Source organism: Bufo bufo, chromosome 2, assembly GCF_905171765.1.
Source record: "Bufo bufo chromosome 2, aBufBuf1.1, whole genome shotgun sequence".
NCBI lineage: Eukaryota > Metazoa > Chordata > Amphibia > Anura > Bufonidae > Bufo > Bufo bufo.
In genome coordinates, this window is record NC_053390.1 from 470,723,160 (window position 1) to 470,750,028 (window position 26,869).

Here is a 26,869-nt window from a genome sequence, read left to right on the forward strand (position 1 = left end):
ATATATCAGAAGTATGATTTTATCTAAATATATATATATATATATATATATATATATATTTTTTTTTTTTTTTTGTAATTGCACATTTATTTTGTGCCATACATTTTTTACATTTACTAATAAAAATATTAAATATATAAATTGTATCTCTATTTCTGAAAGGTTTGTGCCAGGATTTGAACTCCCTAGCTTGTACATTAGAGGCAATGATGTTAGTCACTACACTATACAGCTACATGTTAACATGCACAGAAATATAAAATAAGTCTTCTGCTGAATAGAAATACTCACTAAATCAGAAACTACTATGAGGTTTTTCTGACATGGTTTAGCATTCAGCTTTATAGCTGAGTGGATAAGGTCTTTGCCTCTAATGTACAACCTTGGGAGTTCAAATCCTGGCAGAAACTTTTCAGAAATTAGATTTAAATACACTGGGGTGTCCCCAAGCACTTATTACATATATGGATATAGAGTCCCGACACCCTACCCTCTTCAGAGCAGGGGGTGCCTGGGGTTCTCCCATTGACTTCCATTGTGCTCGGTAGAACACCCGAGCATCGCAAAGTGTTCTACTCGAGCACCCATGCACCTTGGTGCTCGCTCAACACTAACAGCTATCTACGTTTATACACTTACACAGAGAATGTTATCAATCGCTGATAACTCCTCCCCTGTGTACAGCTATCAGTGACTGACAGCTATCTATATTTATACACTTACACAGAGAACACTTCCCATGTGAACAATAAAGTCAGAAAAAACTGAGATATAAATTATGTTATCCTGAATCTTTTCCCAAAAATATTTATACCAATCTGCTCAGCTTCTCCTGCTCTGTAACATACTGCCTTAGAATGCACTGCATTTTGTGGTGACCGGTTCTCTTTAAATGCACATGTCGTGGCAGTATATATTTTTTAAAGGGCTCCCCATAGTTTAAAATGATAAAATAAGTGAATTCTCACCTAATCGATCCCCCTCATTGTTTTAAAAAATATGCTTGGATAACCCCTTTTAAGTTCAAGTTTGGATTTTATCTGCAATGACTCCCATCTGGACCCCCAGGGAGACTTTAAATAATATGAGCAGTTCTCTCTAGATTTGTTTGCAGAGCAAGCAGACACTGACCAATACTGTATAGCTGCATATCGCTATTTGGTGTTACAAAGCTAGTTAATTGTATAATGTAGACCTACAGATGGAAAAGCACATATTTACTTTGCTGCAAGAAAGATCATGTGAATTCATCTCTTTTTGGAGATTTGTGTATCAGAAATGTGTGTGTAATTTTTCAGTGTAGTATATTACACCTCATATAGAGCTAAATAAGTTAACTTTGCTTTCCATAGCTGTTAGGCTGGGTTCACATCGCATTTATGCTGTACATTTTGAGGGACACTTATCAAGACTGGCGTATCCATATGTCAGTCCTAATCTCCCTGCACTGGCGTGAGATGCACTTAAGTTATTAAGAGGCAAATGCCACTTAACAAGTCAGGCCCATCTCTGCCCTGTTGTGCGACAGAAACTGACTTCAGCTATAACTTATGCCATCTACTGGCGAAAGTTCTAGTAAATGCAGCGGGTGGCGTGAAGCTCCATCCCCTTCTGCCAAGCCCCGCCGTAAAAAGTCACACATTATGGTGCACATATGGCGTGCGCCATAATGTGCGACTTTTTTACACGCAGTAGTGGCGTTAAGGGCTTAATAAAGGTCCCTCTGTGTGTGTAAGCTATCAATATCAGAGTGGACATTATCAGATCAAACACCCTGCTCCATCACCAATCAGATGTTTTGTTGTAGATCCAGCACTTCACTTCAGCGTACGTTGCAATAACAAAACCCAAAAAGCAATGGCAGAATTACTGCCTTTTCTTTATCCTGCTTCCCTAAAAAGCCGAATAAAAAAGCGGTCAAAAAGTTGTATGTTCCCCAAAATAAAACCAATGATGATGGCAACTCATCCCACAAAAAATAAGTTCTCGCACAGCTCAGTCGAGAGAGAAAATAAAGTATGGTTCTCAGAAAATGGTTGTGCTGGCACCCAGAGACCCAAAGCCAAAAGGTGGGCCTTCCCTTCTGAACCCTGCAGCACCCACACAGCAGTGTACGTCCACATTTATGGCATTGCAGTATCAGGTAGAACCCACCCAATAATTTAAAGGGCATGCTGTTTTTTCAGATGGCACACACTGGGAACAATATATTGAGCACTGAAATGCCATTTCTGTGTAAAACTTGCCTGTGCATTTATTTCAGAAAAATACCTAAGGCGTTCAAATGCTCACTCCACCCCATAATTTCTTGATGAGTGAAGGTTCCAAAATGGGGTCACTTTTCAGGGGTTCCATTCATTATTTCACCCCAGAGCGGCTACAGTTTTCGGCACAAGCGATGTAAATCACCACATTGGTCTTAAAATGCACATGGTTGTCTTTTCCTCCTGAGCCCTCTCATAAATTCAGGCAAACGAATAGGGCCAAATTTAGGGTGTTTAGAAGCACAGCATAATAAGAAGGTTGACTTTTCACAGTGGCACTCGCTAGATACAATATATTGGGCATTGAAATGCTATATCTGTTGAAAAAATTGCAGTTTTCATTTTGCACCATCCGATGTGCATTCCTTTTTACAAAACACCTGGTCAAATGCTCTCTCTACCCCTTATTTCACCTCAGAGCCTCTACAGTCTGCACAACTTTCTCAAATGCACTTAGTTCTCTTTTAAACCTAAACCATGTAGTATGTCCAGGCAAAAGATTAGGGTCACATGTATGGTGTTTCTAATACCAGAAAACACAGCTTAATAATAAGGGCTTACTTTTTTACACTGCCACATGCTTGACACAACATTTCGGGCACTGAAATGCCATATCTATTTAAAAATTGCAATTTTCACTTTGCACCATTTGCTGTGCATTATTTATGAAAAACACATGTGGAATTAAAATTCTTACAACACTCCTTGGTGAATTCAGTGAGAGGTGTGGTTTAGAAAATGGGATCACTTCTTAGGGGTTTCTATTTTCCACCTCACAGCCTCTTCAGTTGTTGGTAAGTGTTGTATAAATCACCAAACTAGACCTCAAATGCACATGGTGCTCTCCTCTGAACCCTGCAGTGTGCACAAGCTTCAGTTTATGACCACATCGGGGATATTGTCATATAACAAAATTTGGGGTGCTTTTTATCCTATTAACACTTGTGAAAATGAAACATTATAGGCTAAAACTATGTATAATTGAAATGCAATGTAATTTTTACATTGCATTTAAATTATGTAAAACACTTGTGGGGTCAAGACGATCACTGTATCCCTACGTGAATTCCTTGAAAGGTTTAGTTTCCAAAATGGGGTAACTTACAGTACACTGTTCTGGTATGTCAGGGACTCTGTTACATACACAGCACCCGAGAACTATTCCATCACAATCTGCCCTTTAAAAGCCAAATGGTGCTCTGTTCCTTCTGAGCCCTGCAGTGTGCCCATACATCAGTTTTTTCTTCTCATGTTACTCCTTATAAAAAATGTGGGGCTAAAGCAACATTTTATTGGAAATTTTTTATTTTTTTTATTTTCACAGCCATGTGCCTCTAAATTCTATGAAACGCCTGTCGGGTCAATACACCCCATGAAGGTTATATTTTCCAAAATGGGGTCACATTTTGGTAGATTCCACTGTATGGGTACCTCAGGGTCTACTTAAACGCAACATAGCACCTGAAAACAGTTTGAGCAAATCTGCCCTACAAAAGCCATATAGCACACCTTTCCTTTTTAGCCCTGCGGTTTGCGCATACAGCAGTTTACGACCACATATGTGTGTTGCTGTTTTTTGGAGAGAAAAGTCAATCTAGACTCCAGTTAATGGGTGTGGTGGATGCACATCTTTCCTGGGGTATGGTTTACTACCTCCAAAAAAAGGTTACACCAAAAACACAAGTGATGGAGGCAGCACTCCTAAATGCAAAAGATAGTGACCTTTAATCCAGATGCAATGTTTTCGGCTATATAAAGCCTTCTTCAAGCAAACATATATACCAACAAGTGTACATTTATATAGGATATGTGAACATGCATTTAGGAGAAAATGGGTAAAGAATTTTGGGGTGCTTTTCCACCTGTTACCTCTTGTGAAAATAAAAAAATCTGGGGCTAAAGCAACATTTTTTTTTGGAAGAAATTGAATTTTTCATTTTAACAGCCAAATGTTTCTAAACTCTATGAAACACCTGTTGGGTCAAGGCGCCCACTACACACCTCAAAAAATTCCTTGAGGGGTGTCCCTTCCAAAATGGGGTCACTTTTGGACTGTTTCTACTGTAGGGCCTTAGGGTCTCTTTGAATGCGACATGGCGCCCAAAAAACATTACAACAAAATCTTCACAAATGTAAAATTAAAACAAGTGTGAAAAGTAGATTTAAAACATAAAGCATGTATTGTCACTGCCTGCCCTGTGAGAGATCTCAGAAAATACTTGCAGCACGTGAGTCTATCTGACAGGTCTTTCTCTGTTTCCTTTCTGTTTGTTGTCGTGGGCAGGATCCCACCTCTCCACAGGTTCTGCTCGTTAGCTGTTTTAGAGGCTCTTTTTAAGTCCGCCTCTTACTGCTGACTTTGCGGTTGATATTTTCCTTCTGGAGTTCTATCTTGGTTGTTTGTGAATCCTCTACTTCCCGCTCGTCTCAAGCTAAGTCCTCCTGTTTTCTCCTTTGTGCTTGTGTTGCTGCTAGGTCTCAGGGAGACGCTGGTCCCTTCACGGTGGTAGGTACCGGCTGTCTCATTCCCCTCTTCCTAAGTTAGGGTTTGCTACAGTGTCAGTAGGGCTTAGGTTCCAGCGTATGAGTTTGTTCACCATCAGGACTTGCTCATACTGTCAGCAGTCAGGGAAAGGCTCAGGGATTGTTAGGAGGTTACCATTCCCTCCTCCCTAGCTTTGGGGCCTGGTCTGTTTACCTGTTGCTGTTTGTTTACTTAGTGTTCCTCTTATCCCCACTTGCAGTGACATGTATACTGGCCCGCATTTAATGTGAGTGTACCTAGATTTTAGCGTAAATTGCATCAAGTTGTGGGACAGTTTGGCGCCTCTAGGTTTAGAGAAACTATCCGTGCCTAACCTGAAAAGGCACTGAGATCTTGCCAATTGCTAGAATGAGGAAGAGTATCATTTACATGGCACACTCTCCCTACTGCAGGAAACAGAAGCAAGACAGACTTAATAGATTCTGTTTCCTGTGAGGTGAGAGAGTGCAATATGTGAGTGCTTCTCTCTCTCCTTGTTCTAGCGATTTGCAGAGGTCTCAGTGCTGAGACCCACACCAATTAAGAGTTTTCCCAAAATATAGTGCCACGTTGAAATGGTTTTCCGGGAGTTCAATATCGATGGCCTATCCTTTCCCCCTTGCCCCCGCCCCCCCATCATTCAGCTGTTTATGGAGGTGCTGCAGCCTCCTCACAGCTTACCAAGCACAGTGTTGTACAGTATATAGTGGCTGTGCTTGTTATTGCTTCAGATAGCCATGTGACCACTGAGCAGGACTTCACTAGAGCTCCACAACCTCTTCAAAACAGCTGAATAGCAGGAGTGCCAGTAGTCAGCCCCCCACGATCAAATATTAATCTATTATGAAGACAGACCATCAATATTGAACTCCCAGAAAACCATTTTAACGTTCATTGCTTTTTTCACAGAAAATGTAATAGTGTCATCATGTTATAAAGAACTTTAAAGATGACCTAGGCAGTAGGTTATAGAACAGGAGGAGCTGAGCAGATTGAGATATAGTTTTATGGGAAATGATCCATTTATACATTATATCTCTGCTATATCCGACTTTATTGTTGACAGGGGAAGTGTTATCAGTGACTGACAACTAATGTATACACACTCGCAGAGAATGCTGTTAATCACTGATAACAACTGAAGACAAAAAAACTGAAAATTAAATGTATAAATGACAATTTTTTTTTTATCTTTTCCCATGAAAATATATATCATTCTGCTCAGCTCCTCCTGCTGCCTGCAGAGTGCATTGCATTTTGTAGTAACAGGTCCATATTTACCGTAGTTATTTACTCACGTGTTTTACAACTCATAAAACGTATGTTCCATGGTCAGTGGTGGTAAAATAAGACATGTGCTGTGGTTGCCTGCCATCTAAAGAACGGTGGGTAATAACAGGGAACTGGTGGCGAGTGGTAAGAAATCAGTAAGTGTATTGAAGATGTTTATTATTTTAGTGTATTAGGCTGTACAAGAGCAAGTTTGTTGTATTGTTATCTAGTTTATGTGAAGAGGAAAGCTGTATTCAATTAAATATCCTTTTGTCATTTTACAGTTGATGCTACCAGTTTGAATCCAGGATATTGGCTGCACTGAACCAAGGAGAAGTTAAAGGATCATGCGGAACCCCAGCATGGTTATCTTGGTGTGCATAATAAGCCATCTTCTACTTCTTGCCGGACTCAAGGCTGACAGTAAGTCAATTATTGTTTAGTTTACACTTTATATTTTCAAACGTTTACATGAAATATTTGTGACAAAAATCTTAGAGAGTCTATCACTTCTGAGGGAGACTCGAAAAGTGACTGACAACCAGAATAAAAGTACTGTATTTTTCACCCTATAAGACGCACTGACCCATAAGACGCACCTAAGTTTTTGAGGAGGAAAATAAGAAAAAAAATTTAACCAAAATGTGTGCTTTTGGTGGGTTTTTAACTAATGGTGGCCTGTGCATGACACTATTATGGGGGATCTGTGGATGACGCACTGTTAAGGAGGGGATCTGTGGATGGCACTGTTTTGGGGGGATCTATCAATGGCACTTTTATGGGGTGGGGCATCTGTGAATGGCACTACAGTCCTGATCAAAAGTTTAAGACCACTTAAAAAATGGCAAAAAAATGTATTTTACATTGTTGGATCTTAACCACCTCAGCCCCCATAGCTTAAACACCATTAATGACCAGGCCACTTTTTACACTTCTGACCTACCCTACTTTCATCATTTATTGCTCGGTCATGCAACTTACCACCCAAATGAATTTTACCTCCTTTTCTTCTCACTAATAGAGCTTTCATTTGGTGGTATTTCATTGCTGCTCACATTTTTACTTTTTTGTTATTAATCGAAATTTAACATTTTTTTTTGCAAAAAAATGTCATTTTTCACTTTCAGTTGTAAAATTTTGCAAAAAAACCGACATCCATATATAAATTTTTCTCAAAATTTATTGTTCTACATGTCTTTGATAAAAAAAAAATGTTTGGGTAAAAAAAAAATGGTTTGGGTAAAAGTTATAGCGTTTACAAACTATGGTACAAAAATGTGAATTTCCTCTTTTTGAAGCAGCTCTGACTTTCTGAGCACCTGTCATGTTTCCTAAGGTTCTACAATGGCCAGACAGTACAAACACCCCAGAAATGACCCCATTTCGGAAAGTAGACACCCTAAGGTATTCGCTGATGGGCATAGTGAGTTCATAGAACTTTTTATTTTTTGTCACAAGTTAGTGGAAAATGATGATTTTTTTTTTCTTACAAAGTCTCATATTCCACTAACTTGTGACAAAAAATAAAAACTTCCATGAACTCACTATGCCCATCATGAAATACCTTGGGGTGTCTTCTTTCCAAAATGGGGTCACTTGTGGGGTAGTTATACTGCCCTGGCATTCTAGGGGCCCAAATGTGTGGTAAGTAGTTTGAAATCAAAATCTGTAAAAAATGGCCGGTGAAATCCGTAAGGTGCTCTTTGGAATGTGGCCCCCTTTGCCCATATAGGCTGCAAAAAAGTGTCACACATGTGGTATCTCCGTACTCAGGAGAAGTTGGGCAATGTGTTTTGGGGTGTCATTTTACATATACCCATGCTGGGTGAGATAAATATCTTGGTCAAATGCTAACTTTGTATAAAAAAAAAGGGAAAAGTTGTCTTTTGCCGAGATATTTCTCTCACCCAGCATGGGTATATGTAAAATGACACCCCAAAACACATTGCCCAACTTCTCCTGAGTACGGAGATACCACATGTGTGACACTTTTTTGCAGCCTAGGTGGGCAAAGGGGGCCACATTCCAAAGAGCACCTTTCGGATTTCACTGGCCATTTTTTACAGATTTTGATTTCAAACTACTTACCACACATTAGGGCCCCTAGAATGCCAGGGCAGTATAACTACCCCACAAGTGACCCCATTTTGGAAAGAAGACACCCCAAGGTATTTCATGATGGGCATAGTGAGTTCATGGAAGTTTTTATTTTTTGTCACAAGTTAGTGGAATATGAGACTTTGTAAGAAAAAAATAAAATAAAAAATCATCATTTTCCGCTAACTTGTGACAAAAAATATAAAATTCTCGGAACTCGCCATGCCCCTCACGGAATACCTTGGGGTGTCTTCTTTCCAAAATGGGGTCACTTGTGGGGTAGTTATACTGCCCTGGCATTCTAGGGGCCCAAATGTGTGGTAAGTAGTTTGAAATCAAAATCTGTAAAAAATGGCCGGTGAAATCCGAAAGGTGCTCTTTGGAATGTGGCCCCCTTTGGCCACCTAGGCTTCAAAAAAGTGTCACACATGTGGTATCTCCGTACTCAGGAGAAGTTGGGCAATGTGTTTTGGGGTGTCATTTTACATATACCCATGCTGGGTGAGAGAAATATCTTGGCAAAAGACAACTTTTCCCATTTTTTTATACAAAGTTGGCATTTGACCAAGATATTTCTCTCACCCAGCATGGGTATATGTAAAATCACAGCCCAAATTCCTTTTAGGAGGGCATTTTTAGACATTTGGATCCCAGACTTCTTCTCACGCTTTAGGGCCCCTAAAAAGCCAGGGCAGTATAAATACCTCACATGTGACCCCATTTTGGAAAGAAGACACCCCAAGGTATTCAATGAGGGGCATGGCGAGTTCACAGAAAAAAAAACTTTGGCACAAGTTAGCGAAAATTGATTTTTTGGGGTTTTTTCTCACAAAGTCTCCCTTTCCGCTAACTTGAGACAAAAATTTCAATCTTTCATGGACTCAATATGCCCCTCAGCGAATACCTTGGGGTGTCTTCTTTCCAAAATGGTGTTATTTGTGGGGTGTTTGTACTGCCCTGGCATTTGAGGGTCTCCGCAATCATTACATGTATGGCCAGCATTAGGAGTTTCTGCTATTCTCCTTATATTGAGCATACGGGTAATGAGATTTATTTTTTTCCGTTCAGCCTCTGGGCTGAAAGAAAAAAATGAACGGCACAGATTTCTTCATTCGCATCGATCAATGTGGATGAAAAAATCTTTGCCCAAAAAAAAAAAGGAGGGGAAAGGCGTCTGCCAGGACATAAGAGCTCCGCCCAACATCCATACCCACTTAGACCGTATGCCCTGGCAAACCAGATTTATCCATTCACATCAATTGATGTGGATGAATAAATCATTGCCGGGATTATTATTATTTTTTTATATATACAAAGTGTTTGCCAAAGCATATGAACACCGCCGCCTCCTCAGCTCATATGCCTCGGCAAACGTAACTTTTACTGCAGAGGAGAAATCTCGTCTTGCAGCACCGCATACACCGACTTGTGTGTAATCTGACAGCAGCGCAATGCTTCTGTCAGAATGCACATCAGTGCTGCAGCTAGTCGATCGGTTGGTCCACCTGGAAGGTAAAAAAAACAAAAGAAAAAACCAGGCCGCAACGCAATAAATTTTATTAACTTTAGAATAACTTTTGAACAGAACATATAAACTTTTTTTTAACTTTTTGAACAGAAGTTAACTTTTTTGCTTACTGGTGTTTTTTTTTTTTTTTTTTTACCTTTTATAGGACAAACCTCTCCTTCCCCATGGGACAATGTGCAAAGCGCAAATCGCCCAAAGATGTGGCGAAGTACATTATGCACTTTATCCCAGGTGAAAGGAGAGGTTTGCAGCAGCTGTGAGTAAAAGGGCCCTAATAGCCCTGTGTGCCTGTCCTGTGAGATGCAATCCCTATGCTAAGTGTACCTGTGTGTGGTACTTCCTGAAACACTCTCCAAAGCATAGGGCAGGGTGGTCAGGACAGTCAGGACAGAAATAGCGGGTGTCACGCCTTATTCCACTCCTGCTACAGACACGACATCTTTTTCGGGGTGACGGTTGGGTTGAGATACCAGGAACGACACTGGGGAAATGTTGCTCGTGTAGACGACTAACTACACTGGTGGATGGGGCCATGGAACCTTCTGGATACAGGAGGTTCTCGATGATCTCTTCCTGAAATTTGAGGAAGGATCCCGTTCTCCCAGCCTTACTGTAGAGAACAAAACTATTATATGCAGCCAATTGAATTAAATATACAGACACCTTCTTATACCAGCGTCTGGTGCGTCGGGAAACTAAATACGGAGACAACATCTGGTCATTGAAGTCCACCCCTCCCATGAGCAAATTATAGTCGTGGACACAGAGGGGCTTTTCAATGACACGGGTTGCTCGCTCAATTTGTATTGTCGTGTCTACGTGAATGGAGGAGAGCATGTAAACGTCACGCTGTCTCTCCATTTCACCGCGAGCTGTTCTTCGTTACACAAGGCAGCCCTCTCCCCCCTTGCAAGACGGGTGGTAAACGAGCCGTTGGGGGAAGCCCACGCGACTAGTTCACGCGGTGCCACAGCAGCCAATCTGTTCTAGGAACAAATGCCTGAAGAGGGCCACACTTGTGTAGAAATTGTCCACATAAAGATGGTACCCCTTGCCAAATAAGGGTGACACCAAGTCCCAGACTGTCTTCCCACTGCTCCCCAGGTAGTCAGGGCAACCGACCGGCTCCAGGGTCTGATCTTTTCCCTCATAGATCCGAAATTTGTGGGTTTAGCCTGTGGCCCTTTCACAGAGCTTATACAATTTGACCCCATACCGGGTACGCTTGCTTGGGATGTATTGTTTGAAGCCAAGGCGCCCGGTAAAATGTATTAGGGACTCGTCTACGCAGATGTTTTGCTCAGGGGTATACAAATCTGCAAATTTCTGGTTGAAGTGGTCTATGAGGGGCCGAATTTTGTGGAGCCGGTCAAAAGCTGGGTGGCCTCTGGGACGGGAGGTGGTGTTGTCGCTAAAGTGCAGGAAACGCAGGATGGCCTCAAATCGTGTTCTGGACATAGCAGCAGAGAACATGGGCATGTGATGAATCGGGTTCGTGGACCAATATGACCGCAATTCATGCTTTTTGGTTAGACCCATGTTGAGGAGAAGGCCCAGAAAAATTTTAATTTCGGAAACTTGGACTGGTTTCCACCGGAAAGGCTGGGCATAAAAGCTTCCCGGGTTGGCGGATATAAATTCAGAAGAATACCCCCTGTTTGACATTTGGACTACTAAATTTAGGGGTATACCCTGAGACTACCCAAAAAAAAAAGCAAGCCTGTCTTACAAAGGGGAGGCTAGCGAAGTACCGGAGGCCGCTGCGGTTGATAAAAAATATCAAAACTGATTTTTTTATCGCCGCAGCGCTTGGAAAGTGATTGTGCAGTGATCAAAAAAATATATATTTTTTGTCACTGCGGCGGGGCGGGTGTGGGTGAACGCACGTGTGGGCGACCGATCAGGCCTGATCGGGCAAACACTGCGTTTTGGGTGGAGGGCGAGCTAAGGTGACACTAATACAATTATAGATCTGACTGTAATCAGTTTTGATCACTTACAGATACTATAAAAGTACAAATGCTGATTAGCGATACGCTAATCAGCGAATCAGTGACTGCGGTGCGGTGGGCTGGGCGCTAACTGACGCTAAACTACCTAACCAAGGGGCCTAAACTAACCTAAAACCTATCAGTCAATACCAGTGAAAAAAAGTGACAGTTTACACTGACCACTTTTTTCCTTTCACTAGGTGATTGACAGGGGCGATCAAGGGGTGATCAAGGGGTTAATTTGGGTGATGGGGGTGATCTGGGGCTAAGGTGAAGTGTTTGGTGCTACTTACTGTGATGTCTGCTCCTCTGCTGGAACCAACCGACAAAAAGGACCAGCAGAGGAGCAGACAAGCCATTTAACACATCATATTTACTAATATGATGTGTTATCTGGCTTTTCATTTGTTTTTTTTTAAATCGCCAGCCTGCCAGCCACGATCATTGGCTGGCAGGCTGATGACGAACTTGTCCTCTAACTTTTGCCGGCCCGCGATGCGCATGCGCGGGCCGGCTTTGAGCGAAATCTCGCGTCTCGCGAGATGACGCATATATGCGTAACAGTGCGCAGGGCTGCCGCCTCCGGAACGCGATCCTGCGTTAGGCGGTCCGGAAGTGGTTAACAAGGTTCCAAGTAGAGCTTCAACATGCAACAAGAAGAAATGAGAGTGAGACAAAACATTTTTTGAGCATTCAATTAATTGAAAATAACGATTAAACTGAAACAGGCTGTTTTTGAGCTGATCCAAATTTTAGGACCACATGCCTTTTAACCTCTTCAGTACACATGACATACCGGTACGACATGTTGTTCTGGTACTTAAGGACAGGTACGTCATGTGTATTTCCGATCACCGCCGCCCAGTGGTCGGTGATCGGAAGAAGCTGCCTGCTCAAATCATTGAGCAGGCACCTTAGCTAAATGCGTGGGGGGGGGGGTCCCGTGACCCCCCCGTGTCGGCGATCGCCACAAACCGCAGGTCAATTCAGACCTGCGGTTTGCGGCTTTTACCTGCGGTTGCGGCGGCGGCGGGCGGTGCCATCGGGTCCCCATGCAGCTGTAGGGGGGACCCGATGGCATGGAAGGCAGCGCGATGCCTAAGGACTGCATCGTGCTGCCTTCCGGTGACGAGCCTGTGAGATCCAGCCCCCTGGATCTCACAGGCCGGAAGATGTATGAGTAATACTCACTGTATTACTCTTACAGCCAATGCATTCCAATACAGAAGTATTGGAATGCATTGTAAAGGGATTAGACCCCCAAAAGTTCAAGTCCCAAAGTGGGACAAAAAATTTAGTGAAAAAAAAAAGTTTAAAAAATAAAGTCCCCCCCCCCCCCAAAAATTAAAAGTTTCAAGTAAAAATAAACAAATACTTAATTTTCCCCGAAATAAAGTAAAAAAAAAAAAGGTAAAAAATAGGGGGGGGGGGGGGGGGGAGAAAGTATACATATTAGGTATCGCCGCGTCCGTATCGACCGGCTCCATAAAAATATCACATGACTTAACCACTCAGATGAACACCGTAAAAAATAAAAACTGTGCTTAATAGACCATTTTTGTCACCTTACATCACAAAAAGTGTAATGGTAAGCGATCAAAAAGTCATATGCACCCCAAAATAGTGCTAATCAAACGGTCATCTCATCCCGCAAAAAATTAGACCCTACCTAAGATAATCGCCCAAAAACTGAAAAAACTATGGCTCTCAGACTATGGAAACACTAAAACATGATTTATTTTTTATTTATTTTTCTTGCTTAAAAAATGAAATCATTGTCCTTTAAGCGCATGGGGGTTATCCTTTCTCACAATGCTGGACACAATGCTTTGCCTATGTGTCCCGCCGTTATTTATCAATGTTGGCAGTTTATCATACCTCTGCTGAAGAGGGAGGGAGCACAACCTGCGTAGTTACATCTACCTACACTATGCAGGTCCCCGAGTTATTGGCCATTATGTTAGTCGGTTTTGGTTCCGACATTTTCAAGTTATCACTGTTCATGTTTTGTAACATGTTCGTAATTGCTCAAGTATACCTACCTCAAGTATGGGTACCTCACTTCACAAAAGTAGCAAGGGAGACAGCGTCGTATGTAGATCAGATACCTGGATACCCAGGAATTGCAAGTTGGGCGAGTGTATATGTCTTTGATGTACCGCTAGTGCACCCATGGCCTCCATAAGAGTGTTGTCATGGAATGTGAGGGGTTTGGCAGATCCTAAAAAGAGGATTGCGGTATTCTCCCACATTCGTTCATTCAACCCACATATTGTAGTTCTTCAGGAAACCCACCTGACTCCGGAAACGGGTAATAGACTGAAGAAGCCCTGGGCCCAGCACTTATTCAATGCTTATGGTAGTTCTCACTCCAGAGGGGTCGCTCTGCTGCTCCATAAAAGCCTTAGGTGTGAGCTTCATGACTCGGTTGTGGATCCAGGAGGACAGTATATTTTCATACATTTGCATATCAATAGTGCCCCTTATGTGATTGTCAACATATATAACTCTCCCCCTGCCTCTCTCTCCCTTCTACAGGCAGTCGCGGGTTTTGTGGCTCAATACCCCACTGCTCGCCTACTCTGCATGGGGGACTTTAATCAGGTAGTGAATGAGAACTTAGACAGGTTTAGCAGTAGGGGTGACAGAGGTGGGTCAGGCGGGGACAGCACGGTTCTTGCTAGAATATCTCAGGAGATGGGCTGGATAGACATGTGGAGAGCTAGGAATCCACACACAAAGGAATACTCCTGCTTCACCCCAGCCAGAGGTGCCCTGTCTAGGATAGATTACATGTTCGGTAACACCACGGTATATACTGACTTGTTTGAAATAAGTTATGGGCCTCAGGGACCCTCTGATCATGCACCGGTTATGGCTGAGCTAGCCATGACTGACTCTGTCAGCAGGGGCTGTAAAATGCGTATACATCCTTTCTGGCTTTCTTTGTTCGGCTTGAACGATAGAATTCCAGATCAGTTGAGGATGTTCCTTGAGGTTCAGGGCGACTCAACTGACGACTTGTTGCTCTGGGAAACCATGAAGGCATATCTCAGGGGGTGCCTCAAGTCATCCATTTCTTACATCAAGAGGGATTCGCAGCGTAAAGAGAATGATTTACATGCCAGCTGCAGGGAGGCCGAAAAGGCATTCATTGAGTCTCCCTCAGAGGAACGCAGAATTGGATGGCTCTCCTGAGGGAGAAGGTACATGCTGCATTTAGAGGAAAGGAGCAAAAGGAAACTTTTCTTCCTTAAGCAACAATCATTTGAAACGGGCAATCAGACCGGGAAACTGCTTGCGCACATTGCACGCAACAACAATATGGCTCCTCCGGTACTCCGCATTCAGGATGCTGATGGGCATATGGCGGAGTCGGTGGAAGACATACTGAGGAGTTTTCTCAACTTCTATGGAGACCTATATAATTCAGCAGTTGCATACTCAGGGCATGAGTTGGAGACATACCTCCGCGAGGTGTCTCATCCTCGGCTAGAAGACCTGGATAGAGGTCTTATGGAGGAGGATATTACACTGGGACCTCAGCTTCTGAATATGTACAAAGCCGCGCACTCCCGCGGATCCTTGACGGATTCTATGTACGATGCCACTATAGTTGTGATTCTGAAGCCCGGCAAGGATCCGCTGGACTGTGGATCTTATTGCCCAATTTCTCTTTTGAACTTGGACTATAAAATCCTAACCAGGATCCTAGCTAATAGATTGAACAAGAGTGTAAGTACCCTTACATGTCAATTTATGTGGTTATAAATTTGGAATGCTTTTACGTATCCAAGCAATTTTGAGATTGTTTTCTCAAGACATATTGTACTTCATGTTAGTGGTAAATTTTAGTTGATATGTTTTACCTTTTATTTAAAAAATATCCCAAATTTATGGAAACTGTTGAAAAATTTGCAGTTTTCAAAATTTTAATTTCTCTACTTTTAAGAGTGATACGTTATAAAATAGTTATTAACATTCACTATATGTCTACTTTTGTGTTGGCATCATTTTGTAAATATCATTTTAATTTTTTAGAATGTTACAAGGCTTAGAATTTTAGAAGCAATTTTTTTAAAATTTTAACAAAAATTTCCATAACTGACTTTTTTAAGGACCACTTCAGTTATAAAGTGAGGGGATCTGAGGGACTTACATAATAGAAACTACCCATAAATGACCCCATTTTGTAAACAACACCCCTTAACCCCTTATTGACCTGCACCATACATGTACGGCGCAAGGTCCGCGGGGCTCTGGGGAACGATCGGGGATGGGGGAGTCACGGCACCATGCCTGCTCTTACCGGCAGGCAGCCATGCCGGGTAAGGGCAGCATGGTGCTGCACCTCCCCCCCTGCAGCTCCAAGTGCTGCGATTGACTGATCAATGAGACCGGCACATCGCAGTGCAGGACGGTCAGCACCGGTCACCTCCGAGGTGAGGCAGGGTCCCCTGCCAGCACTGCGATTGGCTGAAACAACGCTCCAGCCAATGGCAGCGCTATTAGCTGTACAGGAAGAGGCAGAACTTCCCTGCATGCAGTCATTCTAGCTGGTGACTGCATGCAGAGAGGTTCTGTGCCTTTCTGTGCTGCTTGTGGCTTGCTGGGACTTGTGGTGCACACCACTGCGATGTAACCCCTTTCCTGCTGAAAAGAAGAAGAACATCTGCGTGAGAAGAAGTCTGGAATCCAAATGCCTAAAAAATGCCCTGTGAAATCCTAAAGGTGCTCTTTAGAATTTGGGCCCCTTTGGGCACCTAGGCTACAAAAAAGTGTCAGACATGTGGTATCGCCGTACTCAGAAGAAGTAGGGCAATGTGTTTTGGGGTGTATTTTTACATATACCCATGCTGGGTGAGAGAAATATCTCTCTAAATGTCAACTTTTCCCATTTTTTTTTTATACAAAGTTGTCATTTTAGAGAGATATTTCTCTCACCCAGCATGGGTATATGTAAAAATACATTGCCCTACTTCTCCTGAGTACGGCGATACCACATGTGTGACACTTTTTTGCAGCCTAGGTGCGCAAAGGGGCCCAAATTCTAAAGAGCACCTTTAGGATTTCACAGGGCATTTTTTACGCATTTGGATTCCAAATTACTTCTCACGCTTTAGGTCCCCTAAAATGCCAGGGCAGTATAAATACCCCACAAGTGACCCCATTTTGGAAAGAAGACACCCCAAGGTATTCCGTGAGGGGCATGGGGAGTTCCTAGAAAAAAAAAAAAAATTGGCACAAGTTAGCAGAACATGATGATTTTTTTTTTTTTTTCTTACAACGTCTCATATTCCACTAACTTGTGACAAAAAATAAAATTTTACATGAACTCGCCATGCCCCTCACGAATTTTTTTTTTCTGGTATATTAGACGCTTTTAACAAAAAATGATCACCGCTGGCAGGCTATAGATCAGCTCGTTTACCTGCAGTTCCTGTGAACGCGCGCTCCTGTGTGCGCGCGTTCACAGGAAATCTCGCGTCTCGCGAGATGACGGGCCGGCGCGTCTAGGAGGAATGAATTGACTGCCTCCGGAACGCAATCCTGTGTTAGGAGGTCCGGAAGCGGTTAATAGGGATGTGTCAACGTCGAACGGATCCGTCTCCATTGACTTGCATTGTAAGTCAGGACGGATCAGTTTGGCTCCGCACGGCCAGGCGGACACCAAAACGACTTTTTTTAACTTTCCTTTATGTCTGGTGATCCTCCAAAAATCAAGGAAGACACACTCCATTTTACCAGTGTCATGAAGTACAATATGTGACGAAAAAACAATCTCAGAATGGCCTGGATAAGTCAAAGCGTTTTAAAGTTATCTCCACATAAAGTGACACTGGTCAGATTTGCAAAACATGGCCTGGTCCCTAAGGGGTTAATTATCCAGGAGCCCCACCTGGAGTCCCAGTCCAAACAAGGTGAAATCCTGGAGAGGGTAGAACTGGATCTGTGCCAAATGACTACCATCCTCTCAACTCTCCAGCACCAAGATTGGAATTATACTACTGTGACTAATCTCAGTTGCATGTATCTACCCTCCAGTACTTTTCTTTCTGGATGCTTACAACACACACATGTTAATGTCAGAAAAAAGAGTGGTTTATTCTACACAACCTTCCAAAAGGTACCGTATGTTTTAATGGGGGCAGAATTCCTGCAAGTATTTATTTACACAAGTGTTAATTGTCAGTAGAAAAAATGGCTTGTTCTGGAAAAATCTTCCATTTAATTGGGAGCAGTAGCAGTACAGTGTGGATGTGGAAAGGGTAGGGTAATAGCATGTGGCTGCAGTGGCAGCAGTAACAGCACAGCATGAAACAGCCAAGACATTAGAGGTGTGTGGGGCTGTATAGTGGTGTAGCAGTAATTCTAGTGGCAGTAGGGTTAATGGAAGTGACAGTAGTGTAGCAGTAATTCTAGTGGCAGTAGGGTTAATGGAAGTGACAGTAGGGGATTAGCAGTATGGAATAGCTGCTATGATGGTAGGCAGGCAGCTGCATTATGGTGGTGGCAGCGGAAAACAGCGAGAGAGAGCATCAGCCTTCACATTTTTTATCCCAGGTCGGAATGTAACAACAAAATTGAATCTGGAGAAGAACAGAGACCATCTGGCCTGTCTCGGATTCATACGCCTGGCCGACTCCAAGTATGCCAGATTCTTATGGTCGGTAAAAACGGTGATAGGGTGCCTGGCCCCCTCCAACCAATGGCGCCATTCCTCGAAAGCCAACTTGATGGCCAACAACTCCCTATCTCCCACATCATAGTTTCTCTCTGCCGGGGAGAGTTTTTTAGAGAAAAAGGCACAGGGTCGCCATTTGGCAGGAAAAAACCGCACCCACACCCACCTCGGAAACATCCACCTCAACAATAAAAGGTAAGGAAACATCGGGATGCACCAAGACGGGAGCAGACGCAAAACTCTCTTTAATCTTAGAAAAGGCTGCAAGCGCCTCCTCCGACCAAGAGGAAAAAGCCGCCCCCTTTTTTGTCATGTCAGTGAGGGGTTTGACAACAGAGGAATAATTGAAAATGAACTTTCTGTAATAGTTTGCAAAACCCAGAAAGCGCATCAATGCCTTCTGATTCTCAGGAAGCTCCCACTCAAGTACAGCACGGACCTTCTCCGGATCCATGCGAAAACCAGAAGCAGAGAGGAGAAAACCCAGAAATTGAATTTCCGATACCATAAAAAGACATTTCTCCAGCTTGGCGTACAATTTATTTTCCCGCAGAATCTGCAGAACCTGAAAAAGATGATCCTGATGGGTCTGAACATCAGGGAAAAAAATCAAAATATCATCAAGATACACCAATACAAATTTCCCCATTAAATGGTAGAAAATACTATTAACAAAATGCTGAAAGACGGCCGGAGCATTCATCAGGCCGAAAGGCATAACGAGATTCTCGAAATGCCCGTTAGGGGTATTAAAGGCCGTTTTCCATTCATCCCCCTCTCTGACCCTGACCAGGTTGTACGCGCCTCTCAAATCCAATTTGGAAAACACCTTGGCCCCAACAATTTGGTTGAAGAGGTCCGGGATCAGAGGAAGGGGATAAGGATCGCGAATCGTGATACGGTTCAGCTCCCTAAAATCTAGGCAAGGTTTCAGAGAGCCATCTTTTTTTTTAACAAAAAAAAAACCCGCGGCCACAGGTGACTTTGAGGGACGAATATGCCCCTTCTCGAGACTCTCGGAGATATAAGTTCGCATTGCGATTCTTTCCAGTTGTGAGAGATTGTAGAGGCGTGCTTTTGGCAGCTTGGCGCCGGGAATGAGGTTAATGGGACAGTCAAACTCCCGGTGAGGAGGTAGCTCCTGAACACCGCTCTCGGAAAACACGTCCGAGAAATCAGAGAGAAATGATGGCACAGTTTTAGTAGACACCTCTGCAAAAGTCGCTGTGAGACAATTCTCTCTACAAAAGTCACTCCACTCATTTATTTGCCTTCCTTGCCAATCAATAGTGGGGTTATGTCTAGTGAGCCAGGGTAACCCCAAAACTAGAGGAGAAGGCAATCCGTTAAGGACAAAACAAGATATATCCTCCACATGAGTGTCACCTACAGCTAGCCGGATATTGTGAACAATGCCCTTCAGAGATCTCTGTGAGAGTGGAGCAGAGTCAATAGCAAAAACAGGTATATCCTTTTCTAATGTGCAAACCTGAAAACCATGCATGGCTACAAATTGAGTGTCAATAAGATTGACGGCCGCTCCACTATCGACAAAAATCTCACAAGAAATGACTTTGCTCTCTAGCGCCACCCTGGCAGACAGGAGAAAACGGGAACTGCAGGTCAGAGGAAAAGCATCTATTCCTACATCAACTTTGCCCAAAGTAGCAGATGAAGCAGAACTTGATGATTTACCTTTTGAGGTTTTTCTCTTATTATCGCTCTTAGTACAGTTCAAGAATCTCCTAGACGGACAAACATTTGCCAAATGACCTATGCCCCCACAACAAAAACACACCATACTCTGAGGACTAAATCCTCTTTTATCAGGGGCAAGTCGACCTAGCTGCATGGGCTCCTCCTCAGAGGGGAGCGAGACAGGATGAGGCCCCTGCACACTGAATGAGTCCGCACCACTGCCCCTAGACTGACAATGGCTGGACAGAGAGGTCTCGTTTCTTTCTCTTAGACGTCTGTCAAGGCGTACCGCCAATGACATGGCAGACTCTAAGGACGTTGGTCTCTCATGGAAAGCAAATGCATCTTTCAATCTCTCTGAGAGACCATGACAGAACTGACTCCGGTGTGCAGCATCATTCCAACCCGAATCAGCTGCCCATCTCCGAAATTCAGAACAATAAAGCTCCGCAGACAGTTTGTTCTGGCATAAAACACGTAAGTTAGATTCGGCCAGAGCAACACGATCCGGGTCATCATATATCTGCCCCAGGGCCACAAAAATCTTTCCACGGATCGAAGGGAGGGATCCCCTGATGGCAGTGAAAAAGCCCAAGTCTGAGCATTACCCCTGAGCAGGGAGATGACAATCCTCACCCTCTGCTCCTGATTACCAGAGGAGTGGGGACACAAGCAAAAATGGAGTTTGCATGCCTCTCTGAAGCAAACAAAATTCTCACTGCCACCGGAGAACGTTTCCGGAAGTGAGACCTTTGGCTCGCAACAGACTCCATGAGCCGGAGCAGAGCCCAATGCTTGAAGCTGAGTCATAGATTGACGGAGATCCGCTACTTCCAAAGAAAGACCCTGCATGCGGTCAACCAGGCCAGAAAGCGGATCCATGTCAAAAAAGGACGGTTTTGGTGGATTATAATGTCACGGCTGTATGTGAGCAACAATAGTATACACCGTAAAAGAGCTACTGACCGGACCCAAACTAGGGAGGATAAAGGGTGACCCCTGTCCGACCCTCAAAGCTCTCCCTATTCTGCTAAAGCACATGCCCGGATCCAAATGGCGGAACGAGGCATGCCCACGTGCCTAAGACTGATGACCACTGTAACCCCTACAATAGTGGAAGGGGCACGGCCACCGGTGCCCTACTCAGTATATGGAGGGAACCGTGGCCACCTCAGATCCAGTCAGAAAATAATCAGGTACATAACAATGTCTGTACACTTAGCTGAAGGTGTTGCAGCCGCAGAGAAGACGGATCCAAGGACAGCTGGCAATATCCGGAGTGCTTGCTGCAGCAGAACACAGGTCCAGTGAACTGATAGCTACAAGTGAAGATACTAAAGCAAGAGCTACAACTGAAATGAGAACTATAATCCACGCCCTACAATAGGAGGAGGGGTGATATAAAGAGAGGGAAATCAAACGCATGAGGAACAGCTGGGAGGAAGGAAACCAAAAGTAAACAGAGCAGTGAGAACTCCTCCCAGCTCTAGTAGTGAAATCATCACAGGGGTGGAGAAACAGAGCTGTGAGAACGTCCCAAAGCTCTGGTAGTGACAATATGGTACAGAACATAATTGTAGGTAGGCAGACAGTGGCATGATGAGGCACCGTTAGCAAGGGCTGATCTATTCATTGGCCTCAGCTGGCGAAGTGTGAAAATCCTCACGGATCCATGCTTCATTAATTTTGACCATTGTGATGTTTTGTCCATTGGCAGAGGACAACTTTGTCAGTTTTGGTGTCCCTTGCTATGCTGAAAATCCTCTCTGAGATAACACTGGACGCTAAGCAAGAGAAAACTGAGAGCAGGCTGGGCCAGTGTTCCAGTCTGCCTGCAAAGAAGTCCACAGGGTAAGGGAACACCATATGCACCAAAGAAAGGCCAGAGTGCAGATAGGACTAAACCTGGATGTTGTGGCGGTAGGTTTCCATTTGCTCATTTGTGTCAGCCTAGTGTGGCACATGAAGAAATTGCTTCATCATGTTAATACTGAACTGGCTGCTTATACAGTGAAGACGGTGGAAGGTGGGTGACTCTGCAGGGGGCGGAGAGCGTCCTTAGACATGTGGCCGGCAGGAGCCTGCTCGCCATTAGCTGAGGCAAGCTGCATACACAGTGTTTCCTAGTAATAAAGTAATTTGACCTCCCGTTTGGAAGGAGGAAAATATTCCCCCATTTTGCTTTGATAGGGAGGATCTAACAGCATCATCATTCAGTTATTATCATGCTGAACGCCCCCAACCCCCCACCAACGTTCAGTGTGAATGTCCGTTCTAAGATATTGTACATATCAGGGAGATGACCTAATTTATGCTGCAGCTGTCCCTACTAACAAATTTCATGGCCTGTTTGAAGTGCTTAAGTACGAGATAGGCATCTCCGATGAGCTGCCGATGCCTGACCTCGAAACAACACATGCTCCCTGCTGAGGTGGTCTGGTGCATGACAAAATCATTCACGGCTTTACGCTGCTCATACAAACAGTCTAGCTTCTGCAATTCCAGTGAGTTGAAACTTTGCAGATTAAGCGGTGGTGTAATGGCAGACTGCTCTGTCTCTGCAAGTCCAGGAGGGTGCTCCTTGCCACATAAGAGAGGCTGAAATGCATGGACAGTCTCCTGGACATTGTCAGCACCAGCCCCAGTCTACTTTTCAGCCCCAGCACCAGCCAGTCTACTTTCCAAACAGCGTTGCATGACTAGGTCTATCACATACACCAGGCAGGGAGTATGTGTGATTTCTCCCAAATGTAGCATGGCTGCGATGTTCCGGCCATTGGCGCTGATCACCTTGCCCAGTTGAAGTTGGCGGGAAGAGAGACAGTGGGATTTTTGTTGCTTGATGCACTTTGACAAATGATCAGCTTTGTGGCTACTCCTACCCAGGCCAGCTCTAACATCTCATGGCAAAGCTTCACTTTATACATATGATAGGAGGAAGGGGGAGTGGGAGCAACACTCTGCCCTGCTGCTGTTGGGGACTGGAGAATGTCCATGGAGGAGGTAGATAAGCACCTTGTGTGGGAAACAGACCAACACAAACTTGGAGTTGTCAATAGGACCTGGCCTTCTTGCTGCAGTTCTGTCTCATCATGAAAAACATTGATTCAGGGAGCCATGAAAGATCTGTACATGTAAATTGTAGAACTTTTTAACCAACCAATCAGCATAGACCTCATCACCTGACACCCATGACCTCTCCTAAGGACCATAACCTTTCCAGTGGACAAGATATTGTAATTTAATACGGATCCTTCTGGAATCCAGAATTCTGCCAATCTTCTACTCCATCTCATTTTCTACCTCCATCGGACCAGTAGGTTCCTGTAAAACTAGAGGAGTAATATATTTTTTATCAAAGATTTATGAGGCACATTATGAAATTTGCACGATGGAAGGACACAGGATTGATAATTTAAATAATCTGATTAGCACTAAAGCAGTTTGGCGCAACATTTTTTGAATGGAACTTTAAGATCAAAAGATCAAAATTAATACCTCGAGACTTCTTTCTGTTAGGCCACTTCAGATGAGCAAGTGTCAAGCTGCGGACTCGCAGCACAGCTCCCGTCCTGAACTTCCAGCACTGCCGGGGTCGCATAGCATTATATTGATATTATGATGCTATGTAACCCTTACAGTTCTGGAATGTATTGAATAACACTGACATAATGCTGTCAGTGTGATCCAATACATTCCAGAACTGTAAGGGTTACATAGCATCATAAATCAATATAATGCTATGTGACCCCGGCAGTGCTGGAAGTTCAGGACAGGAGCTGTGCTGCGAGTCCGCAGCTTGACACTTGATCGTCTGAAAGGGGCCTTAGTGGTTCGTATAAACCTGGATCCAGACTGTGGTCAATTTGTCAGATATTACTTCTATCTCACCATAATTGCAGAAAAACAGCAAAGTATTAGTAGAATTGTTTGGACGATTATTGATGACCACATAGCACCTCAAAAACCGTTCAAGGCTCTGATTCAGCCTTTCAGTCTGCCCATTAGTTTCCGGGGGAAAGGCTGAAGAGGACAAGAGAGTGACACCCAAACAATTATAGAACGATCTCTAAAACTTTTAAACACTGTGGGCCAGATTTATCATTAGCTCAATTCAAAATAATGGAGTTAAAAAATTTTTGCGACTTTTATTGGCTCTGCGCTATGTTCGCCAGTTTTCTGAAAGTGGGCGTGTTTTCTTATGTAAATGAATCTCTAGACATATTTACTATTGAGACAATTTAAAAAAGTCGCAAAAAATTTTGCAATTTGACTCCAGTGTGGACCATGCTTATCTTATGCGACTTTTTAATAGAGAATGCGACTTTTTTGTAAAGACGTGCGACTTTTGTAAAGCTGCTTACTGAAGGATAAACTACTACCGTCAAACCACATTTATAATAGTATTAATGGACCATTAATAAATCTGTATAAGTGGAGTAAGATGTAAGTGTAATGATAAATCTGGCCCTGTGTGTCTTGTCCTGTTTGGTGTTTGCTGGATATATGAGTAATATTATTATAAATATTTCTTTGTATACAGATTTTACCCATGTGAGTTCTAAAATCTAAAACTTTTGTTTTATAATAACTGACTTTTAAAAAAAATTAGATTAGTGGTATACGAGTCCCTATCAGACTGGAACAGTTTCAATCGAGTCCATGAGAAATGGGACTACTTAAAAGTGGCACTATTGAAGGCAACAGATAATTGCATTAGGCTGGGTTCACACGAGCGAGATTTCCGCGCGGGTGCAATGCGTGAGGTGAACGCATTGCACCCGCACTGAATCTGAACCCATTCATTTCTATGGGGCTGTGCACATGAGCGGTGATTTTCACGCATCACTTGTGCGTTGCGTGATAATCGCAGCATGCTCTATATTGTGCGTTTTACACGCAACGCAGGCCCCATAGAAGTGAATGGGGCTGCGTGAAAATCGCAAGCATCCGCAAGCAAGTGCGGATGCGGTGCGATTGTCACGCACGGTTGCTAGGAGACGATCGGGATGGGGACCCGATCATTATTATTTTCCCTTTATAACATGGTTATAAGGGAAAATAATAGCATTCTGAATACAGAATGCTAAGTAAAATACGGCTGGAGGGGTTAAAAAAAATAATTGAACTCACCTTAATCGACTTGTTCGCGCAGCCGGCATCTCTTCTGTCTTCATCTATGAGGTAAAGGACCTGTGATGACGTCACTGCGCTCATCACCTGGTCCGTCACATGATCCATCTACATAGTGATGGATCATGTGACGGACCATGTGATGAGCGCAGTGACGTCATCACAGGTTCTTTACCTCACAGATGAAGACAGAAGAGATGCCGGCTGCGCGAACAAGTGGATTAAGGAGAGTTAAAAAAAATAATAATAATTAACCCCTCCAGCCGTATTTTACTTAGCATTCTGTATTCAGAATGCTATTATTTTCCCTTATAACAATGTTATAAGGGAAAATAATACAATCTACACAACACCTAACCCAAACCTGAACTTCAGTGAAGAAGTTCATCTGGGTAGCACATTTATTTTTTTATCATGTGCGTGCAAAACACATTGCACCCGTGCGATAAAAACTGAACAACGGAACGCAATCGCAGTCAAAACTGACTGCAATTGCATACCTACTCGCGCGGGTTTTCCGCAATAGACCCGGGACGCATCCTGAACAAATCTGTCATGCCCGTGTGAACCCAGCCTTAGGCTTGTCAGTAAAAGCAAAAAAAGGAAGAGACCACTGTGGCACTCAGCAGAAGTGGCCATAATCATTAAAAACAAAAAGATAGCATTTAGTAATTATAAAAACAAAACTAAATGAGGATGACAGAGAAATTTATAAGATTAGGCAGAGAGAGGCCAAGCAAGTTATAAGAGCTTCTAAGGCTAAGTTCACACGAACGTGTGTGATCTGTGGCCGTATTGCGGCCCGCAAATCGCGGGCCGCAATACACGGCCACAGTTCCGTGTGAATTCCGCATCACGGATGCGGACCCATTCACTTCAATGGGTCCGCAAATGCGGAATCGCGGAACAGCCGCACGGGACGGGACCCCTCGAAAGCACTAACTTGTTATTCTGCCGAGATCCCGCGCCTGCGCACTCGGTCCGTCGGCCGTATGGCATCACAGTAATTAATGCGCATGCACCGGCTTCGCGCCGTTAGCCGGCGCATGCGCAATAGTTACTGTGATGCCGTACAAGGAATGGGCATCGCAGTGCACATGCGCCGGCCGACGGACTGAGTGCGCAGGCGCAGGATCTCGGCGGAATAACAAGTTAGTAGAAAGGCGGTCAGAGGGAAAGGATGGGCGGGCGGAGGGTAGGAAGGGGCGGGGGGACGCAATGAAAATGCTGAGCAAGCAGGGCACCTACGAGTGTAACGCCGCCCCTGGGCACTTGTGAGCCCTCATTTGCATAAGTTATAAAGATCGTTTTTGATGGTTCTATAAGTCCAGGATTGATGCCAGAGGTAACGTTTTTATTAAAGGAACACTGACAGGGCCAAAAAGCATATTTAGGTATATATATGACATTACAGGTCTTATAAAGTGTATTAGAATCATCTAAGTATCCCCCTGTTCACCTTATAAATACAGTAAAATGAAGTTTTATAACCTGCCTGAATCGTGTTCAATCTGCCCAAGGGGCGGCGTTTCATCTCAACTTGCGCCCAGCCAGCCTCGCCACAACTGCCGTTTGAAGCGCCGCCCAGCTCATCAATATTCACTTCGCTGGGCGGCTACTAGTGTCCCCGACGCAAGATCCAGCGCATGCCCAGTACAATCCTATGGGCATCGGCCT

The 26,869-nt window shown here is 43.8% G+C and overlaps 1 protein-coding gene across 16 annotated transcripts in view; it reads left to right on the forward strand.

Annotated features, from left to right (window-relative positions):
* PTPRS (protein tyrosine phosphatase receptor type S) overlaps window positions 1-26,869 on the forward strand; it is a 600,160-nt gene that overhangs the window by 95,449 nt on the left and 477,842 nt on the right. For all 16 annotated transcript variants that reach the window (XM_040417715.1, XM_040417713.1, XM_040417721.1 and 13 more), the window contains exon 2: window positions 6,345-6,483. In XM_040417715.1, the coding sequence (XP_040273649.1) occupies window positions 6,408-6,483 (76 nt within the window). In that variant the 5' untranslated portion in view covers window positions 6,345-6,407. The remainder of the gene's footprint in view (window positions 1-6,344; window positions 6,484-26,869) is intronic.